The sequence below is a fragment of the Arvicanthis niloticus genome, chromosome 22 (assembly GCF_011762505.2).
Source record: "Arvicanthis niloticus isolate mArvNil1 chromosome 22, mArvNil1.pat.X, whole genome shotgun sequence".
Lineage (NCBI taxonomy): Eukaryota > Metazoa > Chordata > Mammalia > Rodentia > Muridae > Arvicanthis > Arvicanthis niloticus.
In genome coordinates this window covers 36,273,354-36,298,926 of record NC_133429.1, presented here as the reverse complement: position 1 = coordinate 36,298,926, position 25,573 = coordinate 36,273,354, and the positions used below count along the sequence as shown (strand labels likewise).

General features: G+C 36.9%; 1 protein-coding gene across 1 annotated transcript in view; it reads left to right on the top strand.

The window, feature by feature from the left end:
• Positions 1-25,573, top strand: part of Trhde (thyrotropin releasing hormone degrading enzyme) — a 389,580-nt gene that overhangs the window by 330,544 nt on the left and 33,463 nt on the right. Inside the window, exons 13-15 of the mRNA XM_076920240.1 lie at positions 13,996-14,143; positions 16,158-16,255; positions 17,602-17,709. Of these exons, the coding sequence (XP_076776355.1) occupies positions 13,996-14,143; positions 16,158-16,255; positions 17,602-17,709 (354 nt within the window). The remainder of the gene's footprint in view (positions 1-13,995; positions 14,144-16,157; positions 16,256-17,601; positions 17,710-25,573) is intronic.

Below are 25,573 nucleotides of genomic sequence, written 5' to 3'. Positions count from 1 at the left end.
ATATGTGGCAATTGGCTTGGCAACCATAAATTGAGGCAGCTGGAAGAAACAATTAAATGCTAAATCACCACAATGAGAACCTGCAAAATTCAGGGCTGAACTGTGCATCACACCACTTGGTCGCCTATCTGAAATGGGAGGATGGAGAAGAGATATGCCCCTAAACAGATGGAACCACTGATTTGATCAGAACCGGGTCTGAAATAACAACCTTAAGTGGAAACCACGTCTGCTCCAGTCTATTCACCACAACGGCTCTCTAGCCAGGCTCCATCAGCAACCACTCAGATCCTCTAAAACTCCCTTTCAAATATGAATGATAATGACGCCAACCTGGAAGGGAAGGCTTGCAGCTAGAGGAACACGGCACTAGAAAAATGGGTTAGTAATCACAATTGTGGCTGAATTTTACACCATGAAAAAAATTAAAAGCACCCATCTGTGTAATAAAGATTGAAAAGAATTAAAGTACTGTGGCTTCTATGAAGGGACAGTTTGAAAGAAGCAAGCAGAGGAACTTGGAAGAGATAAATCCGTAGGAAAGAGTCTAAGGCCATTCTGATCTAATTAAATGTCCCTGTTGATGGAGTAAGGTACAAATCCGTAAAGTTCATTTTAAGGCACATGGAACACTGCAGTTTTCATGGAACACTGCAGTTTTTTTTTTTTTTTTTTTTTTTTTTTTTTTTTTTTTGCTACTTTAACCCAAAGTATTCATTTTTAAAGTGATGAGAATGTTGAAGGGCTCGATCTTGTGTGGGTCTTGCATGAGTCACAGCTAGTGCTCTGATGAGGGAAAGAGCATGGCATGTCTAGAACACCTTCCACAGCCCTGCTCTGGTCCTCTAGCCTTAATGTCTTTCTGCTTTTTCTTTTCTTCTTCTTTTTTTATATTTTATTCTGGCTTTTCAAAGATATGTAAGGGGGGATGGCCAACAACCTGAACCCAGTCATTGATCTTATGAGAGGTTGAGCTAGTAGTTGAATGTCTTTCAGGGTTCTGTGTTAAGGTTTAGGATCAAGAACACACTTTGTGTCTTGGATTAAATGGGTCAATTTCCAGTTCTCACACCTTGGTAGAAGTGATGTCTATGACCATGATTGCGTGCTAAATATTCCCTTACTCTCAGTACTTTGACTCATGGTTAGTGTTTGCACTAATCACTGCCAAGTGGGAAAGTCTGAGCACACGCATATATTGAGATTGGGAAAACCCCATGCCATCGCAGTTAAAGGCGATAGGAAATTATTTTCTTCAGTGCTCTAGACACAGGTTAGTTGCCTATGCTCCATCCAATAAGCAACACCACTCGTGACCATGCAAGCCACCCTATTTGATTTAAGCTTAAAACATTTTTAAAAGCTATGAACGTAGAAGGTGAAGTGCCCTGAATGAATATCTGGAGGAGGAAGAGGAAGCAAGACAGAGAGAGTTGTGATTTAATGATATTTGTAATAAGAGTTAATGCATTATCTACACATGTGAAACAATTGGAGGATGGATAACACTAAAATACTTTCTTATTCTGACATATTTTATCCTAAATTTCTACTACTCAGTATGAAATGTAATTTTTTTTATGAAAATGACTGCTTTACTAGCATTACAAACTAAGCGGCAGTGGGAAGGGCTTGTCATATAACTACTGATCTTTAGCTGGAGAGAAATAACTGTTTTTGAATTATCATATAACTACTGATATTTTTTATATATTTTTATTGGATATTTTATTTACATTTTCAGATGTTATCCCCTTACCCTATTACCTCCCACCCCCCGCCCAGGAACTCCCTATTCCATCCCTCCTCCTCCTGCTTCTATAAGGATGTGTCCCCACCTACCCCCACACTCCCACCTCCCCACCCTCGAATTCCCCACACTTGGCGTCCTGCCTTCATGGGACGAAGAATCTTCTCTCCCACCTATGCCCGACAAGGCCATCTTCCCCTACATATACAGCTGGAGTCATGGGTCCCTCCCTATGTGCTCCCAGGCTGGTAGTTTAGACTCTGAGTAGCTCTGGTTGGTTGGTATTGTTCCTCTCCTCATGGGGCAGCAAACCCTTTCAGCTCCTTCAGTCTTCTCTCTAACTCCTCCATTGGGAACTGCTTGATCAGTTCAATGGTTAGCTGTGAGCATCCACCTCTACATATGTCAGGATCTGGCAGACCTCTAAGGAGACAGCTATATCAGGTTCCTATCTGCATGCACTTCCTGACATCCACATCAGCGTCTACCTTTGGTAACCACACATGGGATGGATACTGAGGTGGAATGGTCTGCAGACGGCCCCTCCTTCAGTTTCTGTCCCACACATTGTCTCCATATTTGCTCCCTTGGGTATTTTGTTACGCCTTCTAAGAAAGACTGAAGCACCCACACTTGGTCTTCCTTCTTCATGTGGTCTGTGAGTTGAATCTTGGGTATTTCAAGCTTCTGGGCTAATATCCAATTATCAGTGAGTGAATACCATGTGTGTTCTTTTGTGATTGGGTTACCTCACTCAGGATGATATTTTCTAGTTCCATCCATTTACCCTAAGAATTTCTCGAATTCATTGTTTTTAATAGCTGAGTAATATTCCATTGTGTAAATGTACCACATGTTTGTATCCATTCCTCTGTTGAAGGGCATCTGGGCTAATAAGGCTACCATGAACATAATGGAGCATATGTCCTTGTTATATGTTGAGGCATCTCTGGGTATATGCCCAGGAGTGGTATAGCTGGGTCCTCAGCTAATGCTATGTCCAATTTTCTGAGGAACTGCCAGACTGATTTCCAGAGTGGTTGTACTAGCTTGTAATCCCACCAAAAATGGAGGAGTGTTCCTCTTTCTCCACATCCTCAGCAGCATCTACTATCACCTGAGTGTTTGATCTTAGCCATTCTGACTGGTGTGAGGTAGAATTTCAGTTTTGTTTTTTTTTTTGATTTGCATTTCCCTGATGACTAAGGATGTTGAATATTTCTTTAGGTGCTTCTCGCCCATTTGAGTTTCCTTAGTTGAGAATTCTTTCTTTAGCTCTGTACCCCATTTTTAATAGTGTTATTTGGTTATCTGGAGTCTATTTCCTTGAGTTCTTTGTATACATTGGATATTAGCCCTCTATGGAATGTAGGATTGATAAAGATCTTTTCCAAATCTGTTGGTTGATGTTTTGTCTTATTGACAGTGTCCTTTGCCTTATAGAAGCTTTGTAATTTTATGAGGTCCCATTTGTCAATTCTTGATCTTAGGGCATACAGAGCAGTAATGATAAAAACTGCATGGTATTGGTACAGAGACAGGCAGGAAGATGGAATAGAATTGAAGATCCAAAAATGAACCCACACATCTATGGTTACTTGATCTTTGACAAAGGAACTAAAACTGTTCAGTGGATAAAGACAGCATTTTCAACAAATGGTGCTGGTTCAACTGAAGGTCAGCATGTAGAAGAATGCAACTCGATCCATTCCTATCCCCTTGTACAAAGCTCAAGTCCAAGTGGATAAGGGACTTTCACATAAAACCAGATACACTGAAACTAATATAAGAGAAGGTGAGGAAGACTCTCCAATACCTAGGCACAGGGGAAAAGTTCCTGAACAGAACACCAATAACTACTAATCTTTAACTTCAGAGAAATACCTGTTTTTATATATTTTTTATTAAAAGATTATTGAACTTAAATGTGAGAATTTGAACAAGGTATATTTTTAAAACAGGGTTTACAGTTTTTGTGCAGCAGATGATCATGTGGTTTTTAGAGCCATATTTTGGAATCACATGAATATTTTTTTCCTGAAGTACCAGGTACATTTTTATTGTTGTCTTGCATTTTCATCCTTGCTTCAACTTTAGAAAATTAACTCTGATAAGTGAAAATGAGGGTAAATTCTCAGACTGTAAAAGAGGATCAACCATGGGGCTGTTATTAAAATTAATGAGTGTCACTGTTGGAACGTGGCAAATCTATATTGTTAATGTCCTCTAATTGTTCATCATCGTTAAGCAGTTACAACATCATCATCATCATTTTTCTCAAATTTGAATGTCATCAACACTAGAGAAAATCAAGGAAAGGTTAAGGTCTCCTACGTTCTGGCTTCAGAGTACAACATTAATTAAATATTTCTACACCACTACTGTGTGTTGGATGGCTATCCCTGGAAATGGCTGTTGAGACAGAGAAAGCTATATAACAATTAGCAATATTGACTTTCAGATAACCCCCGTTTCAGGGTATGCTGCAATGTTCCAAGCAAAATATTTTGGCGCGTACAAAACAAAGATATGTTATTATGGTATTGTGTAGAGCTGGCAGCGGATTTCAGATGATTTCAATGTATTTTAATTCTATGAACTGAAGCTTCTCAGGTCAATTTCCAACAAATCCTTCCCTGAGTTGTTACCGTCATTTTGATGCTACCATTTGCCTTACAGTACTTGTGTCTCAGTCAATGCATTCGGTTTGGTCCTTTATTTCTTCAGGTCATTGATTCCTATTGTAATAAGGATAAAGTACTCAAAACATAACTGCCATGCCTGCTTGTATAAAGGTGATTATAAGTTGGCACATGTATTTTGTCTTTTGACATATCTTTTCCTACATTGTGAATTATATATTTGAAGTCCCTTTTCTATCTCAGCGGCAATAAAACAGTATTTTTACTTTCCCCATTTTATCTGTAATGACTCTGGCTAGCTCTTACCTCTAATTTGGAATGGAGCATAATATTCAGAGAGGTGGGAAAATATCACTTTAAGTCATAAAGCGTTAGATTAGCTATTTCATTTCTCTGTAAGTACGGAATATTTTACTAAGATTACAGAAGGGGAAAATGCATAGCACACACAGGAGTTGGATTCTTTCCTGTCCCCTTTCCATCACTTTGTATTGCTTGAAACTGTTTCTTTGATGTGATTCTTTATAGCTAATGGCAGCTATCTAGTTTAAGAGAAGTGAGGACGATAGCCCATTAATCGTTACTAATTTTTTTTAAAAAAGTGCTGTATTTTCATGCACGCAATAGAACAAAATGTTTAAGACTAAAAACAATAGAAGTATTTCCCATGTGGTATGAAGTTGTGCGTGAGACAGCTGATGGAATAATTTGGAATATTCTGCTTACTGATAACCAAGTCAATCTTCTCATTTTGTTTTTTTTTTCCCTCTGTGGTCCCCAACATGCTGTCTGCCCTGCTTCCCACTCCTGATTTAAGTACATGATTCAAAATGACTTTGGCGAGTTGTGATGCTCAGGGATTTATGGGAATTTGCGTGTAGAATCCTCACTGCTGTATAGCAACCCTGTCGTTTATGTGACAGAGCCTGTTTGACTGGTCTGGGATTTATGAAGGAGATAATTCAGAATAGCGTAATAATTTTGCTTTGGCAATTACACTATCATTTGGTGCTTTGTCCCTCAGGAGAAAATGGATGTGTTGGGTTCTGTACATGGGTTTAGTAGCTGGATGGAAGGAACAAATCAAGGTCAGAATTCACAGGTTGAACATGTGGCTGCCGAAGTCTCGTTCTGGGTCTCCATTCTGAAAGCTGTCCATTTTTTTAGCAACTCTATACAGTTTACAAAATGCTGTCATACTTCTTTCCTTTTGTTTTCGGGGACTCTAGAGGTCGAAGTTCAAAGACATCTATATTGATGCTACTTCTTGAGGTTTTGATTACCTAATGCATACACAGAACTAGTAGGTAAGTGGATATATACAGAGAGGAGTATATGTGTTGGTCATTCATGTGTGTGTGCGTGTGTTTTGTTAATTGGGACAGGTTGATGTTTGACAAAGATTGAAAACATTCACTTAAAGATTTACTAAGAGGTACTTGATATGGCTATATATTAGTAGGATCTACCTTGATAATATAAATTTAGGTAGTCTCTCTGTGTAGAACATGCAATGCATTGTACACATAAAGACTTTATCTCCAGCATCTGAAGGATACATTTAACCAAAATACTGAACAGTGGCAAATTAAACCTGTTTTTCCCAGAAGAACAGTATTAGAACAAATCCTCAGGCTCTTCAGAAAAGTTCTTATGGAAGAAAAAAAATACAGAGGTTTAATACTTGAAGGCTCGTGTGCTACATAATCAAATCTATATGAAAAGCAAAACTTTCAACCACTTTTACACTGAAGAAGATGTGCCAGGTTATTTTTAAGTTATTTGGTTTGAGGAATAATTTCTCTCTTTTCTAGTTTCCTGTTATTCACAGATTTCTTTCAATGCAATAATATAGAAGTTAGAAGACGGCCTGATTTACGGGCCTTTAGGTAAATGATTTGATATCCTTGTGACATTAAACCAAACCTCTGGAAAAGTCTTCCTTTTATTATTTATTTATTTATTTATTTTCCATGTAGCTTCTTACTTATTAGAAAACTTCACATTGAAATAAATAGAACTGAATATAAATTTAGGAATTCTGTTTCCTGTGGAAATCATAAATTATCTTGAAAATATTCTTATATTCAATCAATTTATTTATTTCATTTAAATTTCCTATTAATTCTACTAATTATCCCAGATGAAAATATGTAGCTTCCTGGCTACAGAGTGCATTTTATTTTAAAATATATTTCCTCATCAATTAAATGATTTATTTTTTATTGGATATTTTATTAATTTACATTTCATATGTTATCCCTTTTCCCAGTTTCTCCTCCAGAAATCCCCTATCCCATCCTCCCTCCCCTGCTTCTATGAGGGTGCTCCCTCACGCACTCACTCCCTCCCTGGCATTCCCCTGCTCTGTACTCACTGATAAGTGGATATTAGCCCAAAAGCTTGGAATACCCAAGATTAAAGGATTTATAATTGGTTTCCCTCCACCCCACATTATCCAATTTGCACGGAGAAGACTGCGATTTCTTTGTTTCTGATGCCTTCAAAAGCAACTCTTTTGCTTGGAAAATGTCAAAAAGTCAGTGGTTGTGGCTTCTTGCCATCCATTTCACTTACTAAATATAAAATTTCCAAGCCAGCGTATCATGAGCAGATCAGTTGGGAAACCATAATTAGCTTCTTTCTCATCTGGAAAGATCATGTGGCACGTTTGAGTTTGTCTTCCACAGCAGTCTGAGTCAGGCTTTTAAAGCATACATCAGAGCACATCATTCTATAGCGCCAACCTTACCGTGACTTTCATCACACATGAGAAACAATCCCAGCTCCTGCTGTGCACTGGGTGTAGATGCCCACATAATGGTGTGCAGACTGGTGGGTCTGGAGTGCTGGGGTGTCTATGTTAGGTATCTCATATCATACCAGATTCCACCGACCCATAGCAGAAGGCTGCTGGAGAGGCAGACTAAAGTTCAAGGAGGATGGATTTCACTCTGTCTACACTGCTCTATGGGGACAGTACTACCAGACATGCACCAGGCCTCAGCTCCTCTGCTGTGGCCGGGCCAGTGTATTTTGACCCTGAGGCCAAGCAAAAGGTTGTTTGCACCTGCAAAGGTCAGGTGCAGACAATCTGCATAACAAGCTCAACTCTTTCAGTATTAATTGCAGATGTGTATCTATTATCCTACTAAGTTAATAAAGCAGTTATAGATAAAACTACCGAAGAAAAACAGCAGGGAGCATATCAAAAGATCCAGATGATTTTGATGGGCACTTAATAGAGAACAGTCTATTCTGCCTTTCTGTAAACTCTATTTAACTTCTGCTGACCCAAAACATTGCCTTAACCCCAGTTTTCTCATTTGATGACGTCTTCAATTTAAGAGTTACTTTAATGTAAAGAAAAAAGAGTTACTTCAGTTTAAATATTATTAACTTACAATGTTGATAAAACAAAAGGAGAGAAAATTAATTTATTTCCTACTGTTTATGATTGCAAGTGAAAGGTCACATTTTTTACCCAATATAAAGGAACTGTGAGTTATACAACCTCTTCTGTCATGAATCCTGATGTCTCTACCACACCTCCAGTGATATAGTGTCCGACTGTACTTTTTGCTCTTTTCTCTACGAAAAAAAAAATACCTGTCATAAGCAACTTAAGAGAGGAAGAATTCACTTTGATTCACAGTTTCAGAGGTCCTCTGTTCATCATGATAAAGAAGACATGGTAGCAGCAGCAGTTGTAGCAGAGGCGGCAGCATCTCATCTGATGAGGCAGAAAATTTTTACTGCCTATTTCCACAGCTCAGAGCAGAAGACAGAAAGCACAGGCTGCAACGAGAAGCACGTAGGACATTCGAAGGCCCATCTGTAGTGACCCATTCCTCCCTCAGAGACCCCACAATGAAAGGACCACACAACCTTACAAATGGTGCTACCAGCTGGTTGGGATATTTTGGGCTGAACCCGCCCTGCCCCCTGCCACTCCTAACACTAGCATGCTTTTTTTTCTTTGAATTTTTATAACAGCTTATATTATATTAGGTACATTTTTTTTACTAATGAAAACATAGCAAATACAAATAAATGTGGAAAGAAAGGAAGGAAGAAAGGAAGGAAGGAAGAAGGAAGGAAGGAAGGAAGGAAGGAAGGAAGGAAGGAAAAGATACAGGGAAGGAATCAAACTGAATTAAAAATGGAATTTTGAGAGCATTTACATCTCTAATATGACATTCATGCTTTCGGAAAAATAGTTTGGTGATCAGTAAGAACTTAGATGCTCACGTAATTGCCCTGTCCTCTGCTTGCTTATGAAACTATTGTGTTCTATTCTTCTATAGAACACAAAAAGCTATTGACTAGATATCAATGAGTTTATTATCTATATGTGTCAATAACAGAGTGGATACACAAAATATTCTATCATTCTAGTACAATGTCCCTATTTTCCTGCAACCCTTTAACCACTGAAAATATTTACTTTTGAGAAAATCATGGTAATGTATAAATTTAAGAAAACTTGGCAAATGCTTTTGATTTTAAAAAATTGACACATTATTGGCATAATTTAAGGAATATCTATCAAGTGCCTATTTAGTGCAAGTTTTTGCTTTAAGATATGGACTAAAAAGATATATGAAACACACTTTCCTTTTTAAAGGCCCTGACCCCAGTGAATTAAAAGAATATTCTGATAAAACAATGACATGTTCTCTAGTTATCGTCATCATCATCATCATCATCATCATCATCATCATCATTAATTTTGAGATAGGATTGCCTTGTGTAGCCCTGGTTTTTCTGGAACTCATTATATACACCAGGCTGGCATCAAACTCAGAGATCAGCCTGCCTTTAATGGGATTAAAGGCACATGCCATCATCTCTGGCTTATACTAATTATTTATAATAGTTATAATAAATGTTCACTCTAAGTGCTACAGAAGTCCAGAAAAACAGTTCCTAAGTCTTCAGGAGTTGGGAGAACTATTTCCTGTGTCACCTCTCATATTCTGAATTTGATGGAGCTACAGAGAGTTACTTTCTTTGTCATCTTGGAGTACAATAGTTGAGCAAATCATGGCTTGTGCATCTCTTTCCTCAAAAGCTGTACAACTGGCTGAATGAGTTACTCCTCCCATGATTTCTCTCCTTTATTCTATGCTCCGAGTGCTATTGGAGGTTTTATCTGAGCTATAAAATCTTTCCACAGAAAGCGTACAAAAAGTCATTTAATAATGAATATTAAAGAATAACAAGAAAGTAAATCTTTTCAATTGAGCTTTTCAGCAACACTTTAAAATTTGTGCCTATGAGACATAAATAGTGCCTTTTGTCTTTTTTCATATATTGTGAAATATGTAGTAAGCTACTTATTAGCTTTAAATGGTGTCTCAATTAAGCAGTAAATGTACATCTGCACGTACATGTATGTGTGCATGTGTGTGTGTGTGTGGTTTCAGAATATTCTGAGGATATTGCTTTCCAGCACATAGATTTGAAGCATGGAAGAATAAGTTATCTTTAAAAACAAATTAGAAATAAGTTTTTTGTAGGAAAGCTAACCATCACTGAAGATGCAAGAGTTAACCTTCACAGGGATTCAGAGTAGTTTTGCAACAGCACCTCTGGATCCTAGGTGAAAATGACTAGTTAGGATCAGAGCATTTGAGAATTGGCCAATGTAGTCTGACTTTAATCTCCTTCTTATAAAAATGCTGTCTTGTATGCCTAAAGATATATTTCATTGAAAGCTCCAGCAAATTGGGAAGGGAGGAGGGGAAAGAGAGGAAGGAGGGAAGGGTGTGGGGGCCCATAGAGAATGAAGAAGCAGCTGTATGATACCTGTGGACAAGCTATGTCTTTAATGTTCCTCATTGTCCTGTCTCTGGTTTTTCTGTCCACCCCTACCACAGTCGTGGAGAGAGGAGGCATCAGATTAGACATTTCCCCAAATGTTAGTAAACACAATTACACGAGGGATATTCTTAAAACGTGCTATTCTCCCACATAGCTAGCAACGCTCACCACTGGTGATGTGAATTTCAGGAAAGTCTTTCAACATCAGAACACCTGTATGCTCTCTCCCATGCTGATTCCTTAAGGCTAATGTGGTGCTCCATTCACTGGAATCCACACTTTTCCTATATTGATTTTATTATCAGTAGTAGTAATCACTGAATCATTACCAGCCAATTACACAAACACAGCTAAGCTAAGTAACCAATGTTATCGTCTACTATCTGTCATTTTGTAACGAAGCTGATCATCTTCTTGGCCAATTAAGGGTAGCTACATATTTTGATCTAGCCGACTTAAATGCAAGTATATTGAATTATGTAGTAGGTAATTACTTACACACGGTGATAGTGTGGCAGAATGGGGATCATTCGAGTGTAATCTGCTTTGCATTCTCTTTGAAAACTGCATTAGAGAAGGTTAACTGCTTAAAAATAAACAGATCTTGGCTTGTTTGTGGGTCAAATAAAATTGTAGTTTTATTTATTTATTTATTTTTGCTAACATAATAGGTCTGGGATAGGCAAGTGGATTTGCCATGCAGTTCTCTAGGGTTCCAGTGGGATATTAAATATAAAGAAAGTCACACTAAACCTGGCAGTAATTCACGTTCATATTATGTTATTAGATCCTTGTCACATGGCTATGCCTAACTATCAGGAATACTAGGGACTATGGTCTCTTTAAGGAAGAAACAAAAAACTCAGGCTTTGGTGTGTGATAACAATATCTGTCATAAGGCCTCAAACTAAAATTGCTCTGTTTCTGTATTTGATGATTACTTTACTTGCCTCGGTGTTTGCTATGTGGGACTTATACCAGGCTAGTGTCACTTTTCTTCCTCTGTTGCAGAATGCTAGATGTCTTTAAATACCTATATCTGAGTCCTGCCTCTTAGAATCGCATATATTAGCAGTTAAAGAATGAAATATAGCAACTACTTGGAGAACTTTCTCAAGTTTTCAAACTTGTACTTATTTTTAAGAGTTTATATTGCAAATATATAGGAAAGCATTAAAGTATTGGTGCCAAAAGGTTGTTGTTTCTTTAACTTTGTTATAGGAAAGAGAGAGAGAGAGAGAGAGAGAGAGAGAGAGAGAGAGAGAGAGAGAGAGATTATTGTTATCTAATTGTACAGGATGCATTAATTTTAAAATCATCTTTAAGCCTCTTATCCATTGCAAGTCTATTTCTATAACATCATTTTTATATAGAAAATTATATTGCTCATAAAATACATCAGGTCTATGACATCTGTGGCTACAGGTAACTGGCTAGGTTGTACAGTACCAGTCACAGTCAGTTCTAGCTTGGCTATTATGACCTGTGCACAAAATGTATGTTGTCTCCAGCAATGTGTGCTTATCCTCAAGTTATAGATGGAAAATAAAGAAATGACAATAACCTTTACTGTCTCTGGAGACCCCCTGTATTCCTCTGACCAACCAGGAAAGCGGAAGTTTCTCTTGAAAATGATCTTTAAATTAAAGCATACAATGTTATTAAAAATGATGTTCTTCTTTAGTGGCAACAAACCCAAGAAAACAATATGTAATTATTATTGAAAGATAATCCTATCTAAAAGATAATGTTACTTATATACATGCTTTTGTAATTAATTTGATGTGATTTATACAAGGAAATATAAATGGCAAGGGGTGATACTATAGATACTAATGTTTTAAACAATAATTGCTGTTAGAAAATTCTGAAATGAGGGTTAGTTACATGAATTATGATTGATCATGTGTCATAGCTGTATCAAAATCCTTAGAATGGCACAGATTATTTTCAACCTCCTCTTGAGAAATATTCAAGTACAGCATCTGGGGTTAGTTTTTAATCACAAATAATATAAGCACAGCAGTAAAACAATATTTACATATATTTGCATATATCTTAGCTTTAATATATCACATTAAGTACTAAATATTATGAAAAATGTGTAAATGAAAATGATAAATTTGCTTCTACCTTGACCACATTCTATTAAGCACAAATAAATAAAATTTCTCTATAAAGAAACATAGAAACAAACATCACAAAGAACTCAAGACTAAGCTGTTTGGGCTACAGAGATGGTCAATGGTTAGACCACTGGCTGCTTTTCCAAAGGGTCCAGGTTTAATTCCCAGCCCTCAAAACTCACAATCATCTGTAACTCCAGTTCCAGGATATTAAAATTCTTTTTTGTGCTCTGTTGCACAAGGTATATATGTTGTGTACAGACATATATGAAGGGAAAACATACACACACACACACACACACTCAAAGAACATAAATATGACTTGGTTGCTTCCACATCTCTATCTATCTATCTATCTATCTACCTATCTATCTATTTATCTATCTACCTATCTATTTATCAATCATCTATCTATTCATACATCTACTAAAAGTTTGGATGTATGCAATCATTGTCCCAGTGGACAATAGTGACAAAAAGAAGCAAGCTTAACTATGCTTCTTCTAAATCACATTCCTATCATCCAGGAGGGTTACTCTCTCATGTTTTACCCAAATGCCTACTTTTGAGGCCATCACATGGAATATTAGTTCCTAAAATAATAATTTTAGAATTTGAGAACATGGTCCATTATTCAGACCATAGCAATAATTAAGGTAAAAAAAAAGTCTAGTAAAATACTTGATGTTGCTAGCATAATTGAGACATCAAGGCTAAGACCATCTTCTAATACACTATTAGATACATTCCTGCCATTTTCATATTTCTATGTGATCCATAAGTGATTCAAGAAATACTAACCTTTTTGTTTTCTTTATTCTATGGAACCTACTTAAATTATAGATAAACTACTCAGATAACTTTCCAAAGATTCATTTCCAATTGTACTAAATACTTTTATATTTGAGCTGGGTAGCTGGCAAGATAGTAATGTGTTTGCAACATGTTTGATGACCTGAGTTCAGACCCCCATAATCATCCTCTTCACCTAAAAATCTTAATATTGTGGCATATGTCAGTATCCCAGAAAGCACTTCTGAGGGAAAGGGAGCAGAAAGCAGGCTTGCTGTAAACTCCTGGGCCAACTAGCATGGCATTCATAGTAGTGAGTAAGAGGAAACCGACACTCAAAGATACCTCCTGTCCTCCATATGTGCACTGTTGTATGCACACACCTGCACTAATACACCACAGTACAATATATAGAAACACACATACACAAATCACTTTATCCATCCTTTACAGAACAATGAAGTAAAAGTCATTTCATAGAACTACAGGGAATCACAAGCTAGTGATCAATTACTTTCAATTACTTGTTTTACCTGAAGACTTTCTGTCAAGAAAATACCTATTGGCTCAGTTCAAATTCCATAGTTCTCTCCTTTACAAAAACACATTCTGAAGTGTTTGTATTCTTGCACCACATTAACTCTCTGACTCTGCATGTATTCCGTGGCTCTGGCACTCTAATAAGCCATTGTTTTAAAAAGAATAACTTTATTTTTAATATCATTAAATGTCCTTTCCTCAGACTATGATGGATTTTGCTTTCTGTCTTTTATTTGCATAAGTAAAAATCTTCATTTTTTTGCATTATTGTGTATCTTTTCTGTATCTAATTATCATTAACTTTCTTTTGACTGTGCAGGGCAGGCTATTTGCCTCAGAATATTCCCCTAGAGATCATCAGATACCTGTCTGAGGAAAAGGATTTTCTTCCTTGGCACGCTGCCAGCCGAGCTCTTTATCCTCTGGATAAATTACTGGACCGCATGGAGAACTACAATATCTTCAATGTACGAATATAGAATTTTTTCTTTCTAATATTCAGAAGATAAAATATTTTCTCATTATGCACTCTATACAACTGAGTCTGAATTATTTCATTTCCCCTTGCCAGTTTAGGCTGTTATTTTTGTCCTGATTTTCTATGCAATACCGATGACAGTTATTTGAAAAAAGAAATTTAACACAAGCTACCTTTTATTCTGGCCTAAAAGTGTCAATTAAGCTTAAGTGCTTGAGAATTTAAGAAAGAATGTACATGGGAAATCCATAAAGTTCAAACTTACTTCTTCAAAGTTAAAGGGCTCTCTGTTCACAAAGGACTTAACCTGAGTAGAGAGATCCCAGAAAATTTAACAGAATATAGACAGTTTCAATAAAGATTCTTAGTCATTATTTTCATCCAAAAGGGCATGGTGAATTCAATGCACCTCCTTAATTAGCAAGGATAAGATCAACATGGAGGCCAAAGCCCATCCATAATTGGGTCCAAGGGGATACAGGGCAGCAAACAACGGATAATCCAGGCAGACACGGAGGCATGACACACATTCCAAAATGGTACCTGACCAGATTTTCTAAGCTTAAAACCCAGGAAACCAAAATTGTACTGCCAAGAGCACCTAATCGGATTCAATGATCATTTTGAATAATATCAGGATTAAGTACAGCTAATGAGTCTTTGATTTCTTGCTTTCTTATCACAGTTTCTTCAGTACACTGTAAATTTTTCTTCAGATGTTTGAAGAACCTGTACTGTGCTTTATGAAATGATCCTGTGACTTGTGACATAACCAGTCTGTGAATTAACATACACAATTGAAATTATTCAAAGATGGGCTGTCAGCGACTCAATATGTGATTAGAACCGCCCAGATTGTCTAATGTTCATTACAGACACCTCGCTCCCTCCTGTTTTTCTTACCCAAAGGCTTCATCAAAGTGACTCCATCAACTTACTGTTCTAAAATTGAGAATAATCATGGCTTGCCTGTTCATTGTTGTTAGTTTTGCATAAGCGCTTAGCAACAGACATGCAAAGAAATGTGTCATTTGAGATAGCGGATAATGTTTATCTGCTAGAGAAAGTCTTATATTTCCTTTTTTCACTAACAAAGAAGCTGAAGTATGGAACTCCTAAAAAGGCAAAATACATACTTGTGTATATTTATACTTTTGAATAGTATAGTTTTGTTAGATTCCTCACTTATAGTAAAAGTTAAGTGATGTTCTTACTGTAATTTTACTGCTTTCATTCCTTAGACAAAATTCTAAGACTGCATTAAAGTAAGGGAGAGCATATCTTACATCAGCATTGATATTTAAATGCATCATTAATTGAACAGACTTTTGACACTGTGATACTATATCACTGTATGGAAGTGCTATGTGCATCCTCTCTTCTATAATACTAGACTATTGGCCGGGCCAGTCTAACAGCTTTGCATTGAGTAGTCTCTATTGATGCAAAATGTACAAATATTAGTTGTTTCAGTTGAAGAGAATGGCCCAGAGATGAAAATTGCTTGCTTTTCTTCTATAGGACTGCAGTTCAATTATCAGTATTTGTATTGGAGTGGGTAGCTTATAATCACTTTTAACTCTAGCTAGAGTAGATCTGAGGGCCATTTCTGCTCCCTGCCCCGTGAATACATGTATATAGCTGGTATCTACTCACATGGGCACCCAGACCTATGCATAAACAAAAGCGAAACCTTAAAAAGTATATTAGATGCTTATTTTCCTAAGTTGTATCTGTGTATAGTTACATATATGCATGCATGAATCTCACCCTGAATATTCCCCATTTTTCTTACTTTATTAAGATTAGCCATGAAAAAATATTAGCACTGCAAATTATTCAGTTAGAAGAAAAGAATACTGTCTTCCATGTCTGAAATAGTAAGTTGAATAATAGCACAAGACAAAAGAATTACACGAAATTACCAAGATTTAGTTTTCAAATTACAGAATTTGGGAAGAGTGAAACTAATGTCATCTTGGTTTCTCCCATTCTCCGTGTAGGAATATATTCTAAAACAAGTTGCAGCGACGTACATCAAACTTGGATGGCCCAAAAATAACTTCAATGGATCTCTCGTTCAAGCCGCCTACCAACATGAGTACTGTGTTACTTTATTGTTCTCCTCTTTCCCTAGAGCTGTGCAAATACACAGTGCTAGTGACACGGTGATTTTAGCATTATGAGGTTGCCTTTGTCTCATTCACTTTCCAGGGAAGATTGCACCTCAGCAACACAGTTTCTGCTGCCTGATTATGAGAACAAAGCAGTTCATGACAGGGTTTTCATTTAAGATCTTTCTGTGTTGTCATCTTGGGATGAGAACCTGCATCCCTGACTGCAGGAGGACTAGCTCCAGGAAAGACTTAGAGTGCTTGATTCCTACTCAGCCTAGTTCAGTGTCTACTCAGCATCATAGAATTTCTGTGTCTAAACCTTTTTTGTGTTATCTTGTACTTACCTACCATATGAATTACATGCTATAACAAAATAAGTGATAAAGAAAGCAGAGTTTTTATTTCACACAATTTATTTCATACAATATTTTATGCAAATATATGAGGGAAGGGGTTTCCTTCCCTCAACTCCTCCAAGATACACTCTATCTCCTTACCCACCTAACTGTAAGTAGATTCTTCGTTTGTATTAAGCAAAAACCAAAAGAGAAAGAAAGAAGGAAAAGAGACAGATAGAAAGACAAATAAAACCAAATAAGACAAAAAATATGTAAATAAAACAAAACAAAAAAAAATGGAATCAGTTGTGTGATGTTCAGGTGCTCTGGGGCATGGAGCCTATAATGAAGCATGATGTTTATATATACAGTGAACCTAACTGAAGAAAATTGATCTTTCCTTGTCTGGTTTGAACCTGTACAGGTGTTACAAAGGTTGTCACAGTCTTTGTGAGTTTGTATGTTTGTCACTCCTGTTTAAATGTAGGGTTTACTTTGATCCTTGGTTTACAAGGATACTTTCCAGGGGTCATTATGTATGGTGATGAGGAAGTGAGGGGAATTATACAGTGTCCATACTCAAGAAGCAAGGAGAGGTGAAGTTTACAGTTCAGTTTGGCTTCTTCCCTTTTCCTGAATAAGGTCTAGACCTCTGCCCATGGAACAGTACCATGTGCATTCAGGATAGGTCTTGTTTCTTTGTAAACAATCTCTGGAACCAACAGGATCATTAGAGACATATTTTCATTGCTAACTTTGAATCCAATCAAAATGACAATGGAGATAATCAACATAAGAGAGATGGTGGTCTATCTGTCTCTGGCTTTCTTATATATGTATTTTCTATCTGTATCCAAACATGTATCCATCCGTCCATCCATCCATCCATCCATCCATCCATCCATCCATCCAACCATTCAAATGATTTGCTCTGATTTTTTTCAGATAATAACATTTTCTTTGACCTTCTTTTTCCCTTTGACAACATACAGAGAGCTACGGAGGGAAGTGATAATGTTGGCGTGTAGCTTTGGGAACAAGCACTGTCATCAGCAGGCGTCAACACTTATTTCAGACTGGATTTCCAGCAACAGAAACAGGTAAGTTGGAGCCCATCCTGTACTTCTGACGGCATTTTTCAGATCTAGGTGGCTACATTCCTCTTATCAACTGGGGAAACGCAAGACAAGAAAAATACACAGCAGATCATTGTCTCAGCTTCAAGGTGGGCAAAATAGCAGCTTGGATGCTAAGGCAGACTCATCCTGGGGCTGTTACCCAGACTTTAGGCTAACTTTGTTTATCTAGGCCCTCATTCTTCATATATGTGGGGCACCCCTTTGTATTTATTATAGTAACTTCCTTATATGAAAAAATTAACTTAATTTAGCCTCTTAAAGGTTTTTATAAAGGTTGAAGTATTCAGTCACCAGCAAAGATTATCAACAAAGAACCAGAACTGATGTTTAGATGAAAAACTAGAAACCAAAAGGTCGTAAGCAAGGCCTTTGCACTTTGAGTGCCCCTCAACAATGCCCTTAAACTTGGGTCTTATCTTAGAATTTTATGGTGCATAATATTAATACAAATGGAAAATTAAATTTATTTGATAAAATGTTTTAAAGAAAATATTATTCTATGAAATGTCACATTTTAATGAAAATGATAGATGTATCATAGCTATATATGTCTCATAGACAACACACACACAGGCACACACACATGCACACACAAACACACGCACATACGTAGGTAAAAAAAATGGCTGGGGAACTACAGGGTTCCTCACACCACGCTGTGTGTAGTCGGCTGCTCCACCTGGAAGTTAGGACCGGCTGCTCAGTAAAGGCCTCTCCACTGCTCCTCACGATGCAGCCCCAACACACGAGAAAGTCCTTGGGTTTCCAAAACCGGTTTATTGGCATGGCGGATGGTGGATGGATCTGGATGTGTGTCCCATAAAACCCAAGGCAGACCTGAGTTAAATAGGGAGGGGAAGAGGGGGGAGGGGATGGGGAGGAAGGCTTATTTGGCTCCACCCTTTGGCCTTCAGGTACCTCATTAGTATGTCAATCTCTCTAGGGCCTGGGGCCTGTTTATTGCCCTCCATCTGTGTACGTGACTGAAGGGTGAAGGTTGAATGGAGATTAGACTTCGTGTTAGGCCTGACACACATACACACACACACAAACACACATCTTATTGACATAATGATAGTTTCTTGTATTTCCCGAAGTCTTCGTTCTCATTCATATATATATGAACTATCATATATATGTCAATAAGATGTGTATATGTGTGTGTCGTCTATACAACATATACAGGTATGATACATTTATTACTTTTGTTAAAGTGTGGCATTTCAAAAAATAATGTTTTATTAAAAAGATATTATTAAATACATATATGTCTTAATTTATATATATGTATATATACACATATATATATACATATATATGTATATATACACATAGTCATATATATATGTATATATACACATAGTCATATATATATTTTCATAAATAGGGAATTAGTTTCCAAAGGGTGTGTATATATGATGTGTATGATATATGATGTGTGTGTGTATGTGTATATATATAATTAGGTTCTGGTGTGTGTGCCCGTGTGCGTGAGTGTGAGTGTGTGCGTGTGTGTGTGTGTGTGTGTGTGTGTGTTCTGGCTTCCATGATTAACTACAGAACAAGAGTCTCATGGGAAGGTGTGAAGGGAAGGGAGGGAAGGGAAGGGAAGGGGAAGGGAGGGGAGGGGAGGGGAGGGGAGGGGAGGGGAGGGGAGGGGAGGGGAGGGGAGGGGAGGGGAGGGAAGGGAAGCTAGAGTATGATATTTTGTTTGTCACAAGAGGTTTAACTCTGATGTAGGTCACAGTGGTAACGACCTCACACAGAAACATATGGAACTGCAAGCATTAATACTTGCTTTGGGATCAACTTGATAATTGTCCTAGCAACAATTTTACATTTAAATTTAATACCTCACTGAGTCCAAAGGAAAGAGTGGCAAATGTGTTTAAAGGTGTGGTCCCAGAGGGAAAGCCTTCATTGAAATGTTTAGTGCCTCTTTAACATTTCTCACTCTCTCTGACAGTTTCCCCCTTGTCCTTTCAATGAATTCTTCCTGGTCCTTTGCTGAGTTACAGAGGAAAGTACTTTGTCACTATCATCTGTCAATTGATCTGTCGTGCATTCAAGTTGATTAAATTTCACCTGTCTTTTCTAGGCCCAAAGTGTCACCATTTTTAAAATTTTACTGATGTTACCACTTAGTGTCCTTTGGGCTAAGTCTTCTGAAAACTGTTGCACTAGAACTGGACATATTGTAAGACGTACTCACCTGTTGTCCTCACCTCTTTTGAGTCTACCACAAGCAATGAGAACACAGAAACATTTATTCAAAACGTAAAATGAAAAATGAGGGTGTGTGTTATACATACACAATAGAAAAAGAATGGACAGTAATAATATTTACAAATAATAATTTCTAATTCCTTATGCTTTATTTTTATATTGTTTCCTATTAATGTATTTATTATGTATTTATTGGCTATAAATACATTCCATTCCTTAGAGCTAATAATTGATTTTAATCTCTCACTTACCTTATTTATGTGAACATGTTTTGCTTACCATTTTATTAAAATGTGTTTGATGACACTTTATTATCATAATTTCCCAAAGAACATTCAGGCTTAGCATCTACATTTAAAAATTATAATTATTGGGAAATTTTTTCCTAATTTTAAAAATAATCATTTATGTAAAAAACTTTACTAAGCAAGTTTCTGTATCAGATGGTAGCTGGAAAGCAAATAGAAGTGATCTCGAAATTAATAGTGCATAGTTCTATTAATGGTATAGTGTGATAGTGGTGTTCAATAAAGGTTTAATTTACTTTCTGAAAACAAATAGGAGCAAAAGAGAAGGGGAGGACATGCCAAAGAAAGAGATTCCTGTTTGGAAGAAGCTCCCCTGATGGATAAAGCTGTCTTAATTAGACTGGCTTGGACCAGGGGCAGCAGTGGCTCTGTACCAGAATGTAAAGCAGAAAGATGGGATTCCAAGTGGCACACACTGGATGCTGTCTAGCTTAATAAATTTACCAGTTTTCAGTCACAAGCTTTTGTAATCTATTATTCCCATAATTCCTTTCTAAATAGAAGTTTATGCATAAGTGGTCAGCTTGTCTTGGCTTTGATAATTCTGTCTCTATTCATGGTAAAAAAAAAAAAAATTAAGTTGGAGCCAAACATTTTATGATTCTTTTGACAGTTTCTTCATTACTTTTATGATCTCTGCTTTGCTTTCTTTTGTGTTGAGGCATGCAAATTTGCTAAATGAAACTTACTCTGTTTACTAAGAATTGCTTTAGCAGCTGCGTGGCATGACCACTATTCTACTGAAGCAAGAGAACATGATACGGATTGAGCTAATGCATGTGAAGATTCAGGGCTTTCTTTCAATTATTCATATGGCATCTTAATAATAGACCAACACCATGAAAAACAATTGACAGTTGGTGCTAGGTTTAGCTTTCTTATTTTTCAACATAATATTTTTATTGGTTATTTGGGAATTTCATACAGTGCTCCCCAGTTATACTCACTTCCCAGTTCTCTCAAGTCTACCCAACATCCTTGTGAACTCCCGGCCTATCTCCCCCAGCCTCCACAAAAAAAAAAAAAAAAAAAAGAAGAAGAAGAAGAAGAAGAAGAAGAAGAAGAAGAAGAAGAAGAAGAAGAAGAAGAAGAAGAAAAAGAAAGAAATGCCACAAGTCTAATTTGTCTTGTCTATATTCTCCCTGGAATGTAGTCAACTCCCTGTGTTCAGCCCCTTAAAGAAGACTGGTTTCATGAATATACTACTTTTCATTCACAAGCTTTTGCCGTGTATTATTCCCATAATTTCTTTATACATGAAATTTCATGCATATGTGGTCAGCTCATTTTGGTTTTGATAATTCTGCTTTGGTTCATGGTACAAATGGAGCCAAACATTGTATAACTCTTTTGACATTTTCTTCCCCACTCCACCCCTACCAGAATCATCAATTGTGGAGCCGTATATTTCAGTTTCTTTCTCACAATTTTTGATAGTTATCTTTGATGATTTCCTGTATAGGTTGCTATTTTGGGGGATAATGGGGGTAGGGATAGATAAAATCAGCAAAAATAAAAGTTTAAGTTTCTTTATTGAACAGTAAAGGCAAAAACAGGCTTGAGTTGCTTAAGTCAGATTTCTTCTCCCACACTTTGATTGTTTATCTGGAACCTTAAAAAGGGTCATCTGTAAAAATTTATCTAAGTGAAGAGCACTGGGAGTCATATAAATAACACACGGAACATGTTAGAAGTATGTGTTTATTCTAAAAAAACACAGCACAATGAATCCAGAGGTCGTGAGGCTCACATATCCTAGGGGGCGCTGCAGAGCTGTTCTGCATCTTGACACATCAGGCAGATGGGCAAATCAGAGCCACTGGAATCAGGCAAATGGAACAGATGTGAATGTCAGTGCGAGGAGGATATTGGAAACAAAAAGTGCCATGAATAGCTGGAGATGATGGGAGCAGAGAGAAAAATTCAGGACTTACAGTGGGTGATAAATTGAATGAGTCGACATTCTGATCCCTTTTAAAATATTCAAATGCTACAGTGTGTTGAATTGTAATGGTGATGTCATGCATAAAAATGGATTGAGCTACATTCAGGTCTTGTTAGGTTGCAATTTGCAGGCTAAGTTCAGCCGAGTGCCACAGTTCAGAAAAGAGACAAATTGCCAAGCCTTCAGTAGAGAACAATACAAATGATAAAAAGATCTTGAAAATATGAACTAGGAGAGAACTTCTGAGACCTAGAAATTTCATACCTAAAAATAAAAGAAAGGAAAAAAATAAGAAAGACCAGTCTTTTTATTATTAATATATTAAAACATAAACCAGAGATAGAAAGTATTTTTTCTCACTTGCTGATAGATAAGAAATAGAAGTTTCACTGAGTCAAGTATAGAGCATACCCTGCTACTGTAGATTAATTTCCACTTTACAGTCTCTGTGCTGGCATGCAGTAGAATTTATACCATTGGCCACATAGGGATCATAACTTTTATTTTCAGTAATAGATTTAAACTGAAATTACATGTGTGCCCACACTCTTTTTCCATACAGAACTAGAGGCCACAACACAACCTTTAAACTCATTCTGAGTGTGATGATGGTTAGTTCACACTGAATTGTTGAACAGTCCATACAGTGTAAGCCAATCTAGTAAATCCCCTTCACAATACATATTCCCTTGATGTCTCTTTTCCTGTAAAGAATCCTGAGAAATGTACAGATTAACTTCATATGAAAGGTTTACTCAATAGGCAGCATTGCCCTTTTCCAACATGTAAACTAGAGACTGCATCTTAGCTCTACTTTAAAAAAAGATACTTTAAAATGGGGCTGGGAATAGCTCAGTCAATGGAGGACTTTTCAGGCACATGGATTCTATTCATCGAATCTTTATGCGTGATAGCATGTTTTTATAATCCCAGTATTGGAGAAACAACAACAGGTGATTCTTTAGAAATTACTAGTCAAGCAACCTAGCCTATATGATGAGCTCTGGCTAAGTAAGAGGCTTTGTCTCAAAAACCAAGGAGGGCGGTTCCTGAATTACAACACCTCATGTTATCCTTTGGATTCCACAGACTCACAGACACATAGACACACAGATACACACACACACACACACACACACACACACACACACATATACACATACAGACACATATACACAGACACACATATATACACATACATACACCCAGATATACACATGCACACACACATACACACATGTGCATCTATATGTACATGAATAACATGAATAAATGTACTCTCACACACAAAATCATACCCTTTTCATAGACCAAGTCTATTGAACTAAAATGATTTTAAAATTTCTTTTGAACCCCACCCCCCCAAAAAAATAGAGGAGCCTATCAGAAATTTTGTAAGTTTAATTCAGAAACTTCACTACTGCTGTAATTATTCAAAATGTCACTAATATGTCATTAATATTGGTCATCAGTCTACATTTACCTCATGTTTAATGCCTGTTACATTTCGGAAAGTGTCTGGTTCTGTGTAAAATCTTACTTTTAATTTTGCCCAAGGAAAATGCAAGTCCTGTAGAAGTTTTGCAGCCGAAATGGTCAGTAGAAGAACAGGGCTACTTGCTCCTTCAAGCCTGATTCCGACCGCTACCACATTTGGTGCATTGTATATCAAGTAGCCATACATAATTTTTCAAGAATGGTTTAAAATATTGAAAAACTAAAAGCAGTGCAATGTATGTTAGGTGCTGTCTGCAGTCGCAGATATAAGTAACTGGATGCGGAATTGGTGACTCTAAGCTTCAATGGGCAGTGTCCACAACTGAGGACCTCAATGTACTGGGTGCCACATCTGTATATTGTGGTTAAGTTGGTAGAGTGGGCTCTAATAGTCTGTATATATAAGAAGACCCTGAGTAATGGCAGTGCAGATGCTCTTGGGGACATACTTTTGGAACTGCTTATGTAAGCAAAGAGGATTACCCAGAGTAAAGGACATTTGTGGTCAAACTGAGGATATTCAACTAGACACCCTTGACAAACTCTCTTAGATTCCTTGTTAGATAAATGGCAATCATCTATCTGATCAACCGCTCAGACAGAGAATGTCTACCTACCTTTAGACAACCAACCTTCAAATGAAATAAAGACAAACAAACAAAACAACAAAACAAAACAGCCTTTGCTATAATGTGCCTCTGTGTGATGGTGAATTTTGAATGATGAAATCAGACATAGCAACACTTTTTGAACATATTCAATGTTAATCCTATATTACATAAGTTTGGGATTTACAAATGGTGATACAGAAAAAACAGTATTATCAAAATTATTCTAAATTAGGAACAAGAGGATATTTATTCTTTTTCCTTTCTTTAAAAAACACTGCTCATCGAGGTCTCTAAGTAAATATTGCCCCTTCTTTCTTCTTCCTCATGATAATTTGATGCCATTTATGACACATGGACCCCCATCACTCATATCTTATTACTTCTCATACTACAGTCATAGACACTTATGCCATTATTCTCTATATTTCACCTTTGTCCATTATTTCTTCAGTTTTACTGGAATAAAAGTATGAAAGGACAAAGGAATTTTTGCATCATACTTTGAATAAGTTGATTTTACAATATTTGGGGGCTGAAGAGATGGTTCAGTGGTTAAGAACACTGACTGTTCTTCCAGAGGGCCCAAGAACAATTTTGAAAGCCTACATGTTAGCTCACAACTGTCTTTAACTCCTGTTCCAGAAGATCTGGCACCATTACACAGATATGTAGGCAGAGTATCCATGCATACAAATATCTTTTTAAAAAACCCTCATATTATCTATCTCTAAGACAAGGACTTACTTTAACTTATAGTCCATGTGATTTAGGCATTTCTGGCCCTGTTCCTTTTGCACTTATCATATATTGTACCAAATACACATATCGTATATTGTACCAAACATTATATTCATAGATTTGAACTTTTTCTCCAGTCAGAACTGCTTAGCCAGAAGAGTGTTAGTTTAGCTTAATGACATAGCTATTTTGTAGAGGAGTGAATAGAACAGGGACTTTAGACATAGAATGATAAGCACACGGCTTTCCCGACCACCAGAGAACTGAGTTAAGGAATTACTTTTTGTCCCTGGTTTTACACTGAATAAGTGTAAGTTTTTGACAAGTCAGTCAGCTTCTTAGGATCTCAACTATGCTTCTGAAGTGAGGAGATTTCCCAAAGCCTCAGTGGTTATGTCAAATCTTTATACCTACTGTATGAATATAAACTATACGCGTTTTCTACTGTAGTTCAATTATGGTACCATTTGGTTGTTTAATACAAGGGCAGGTGTTATACC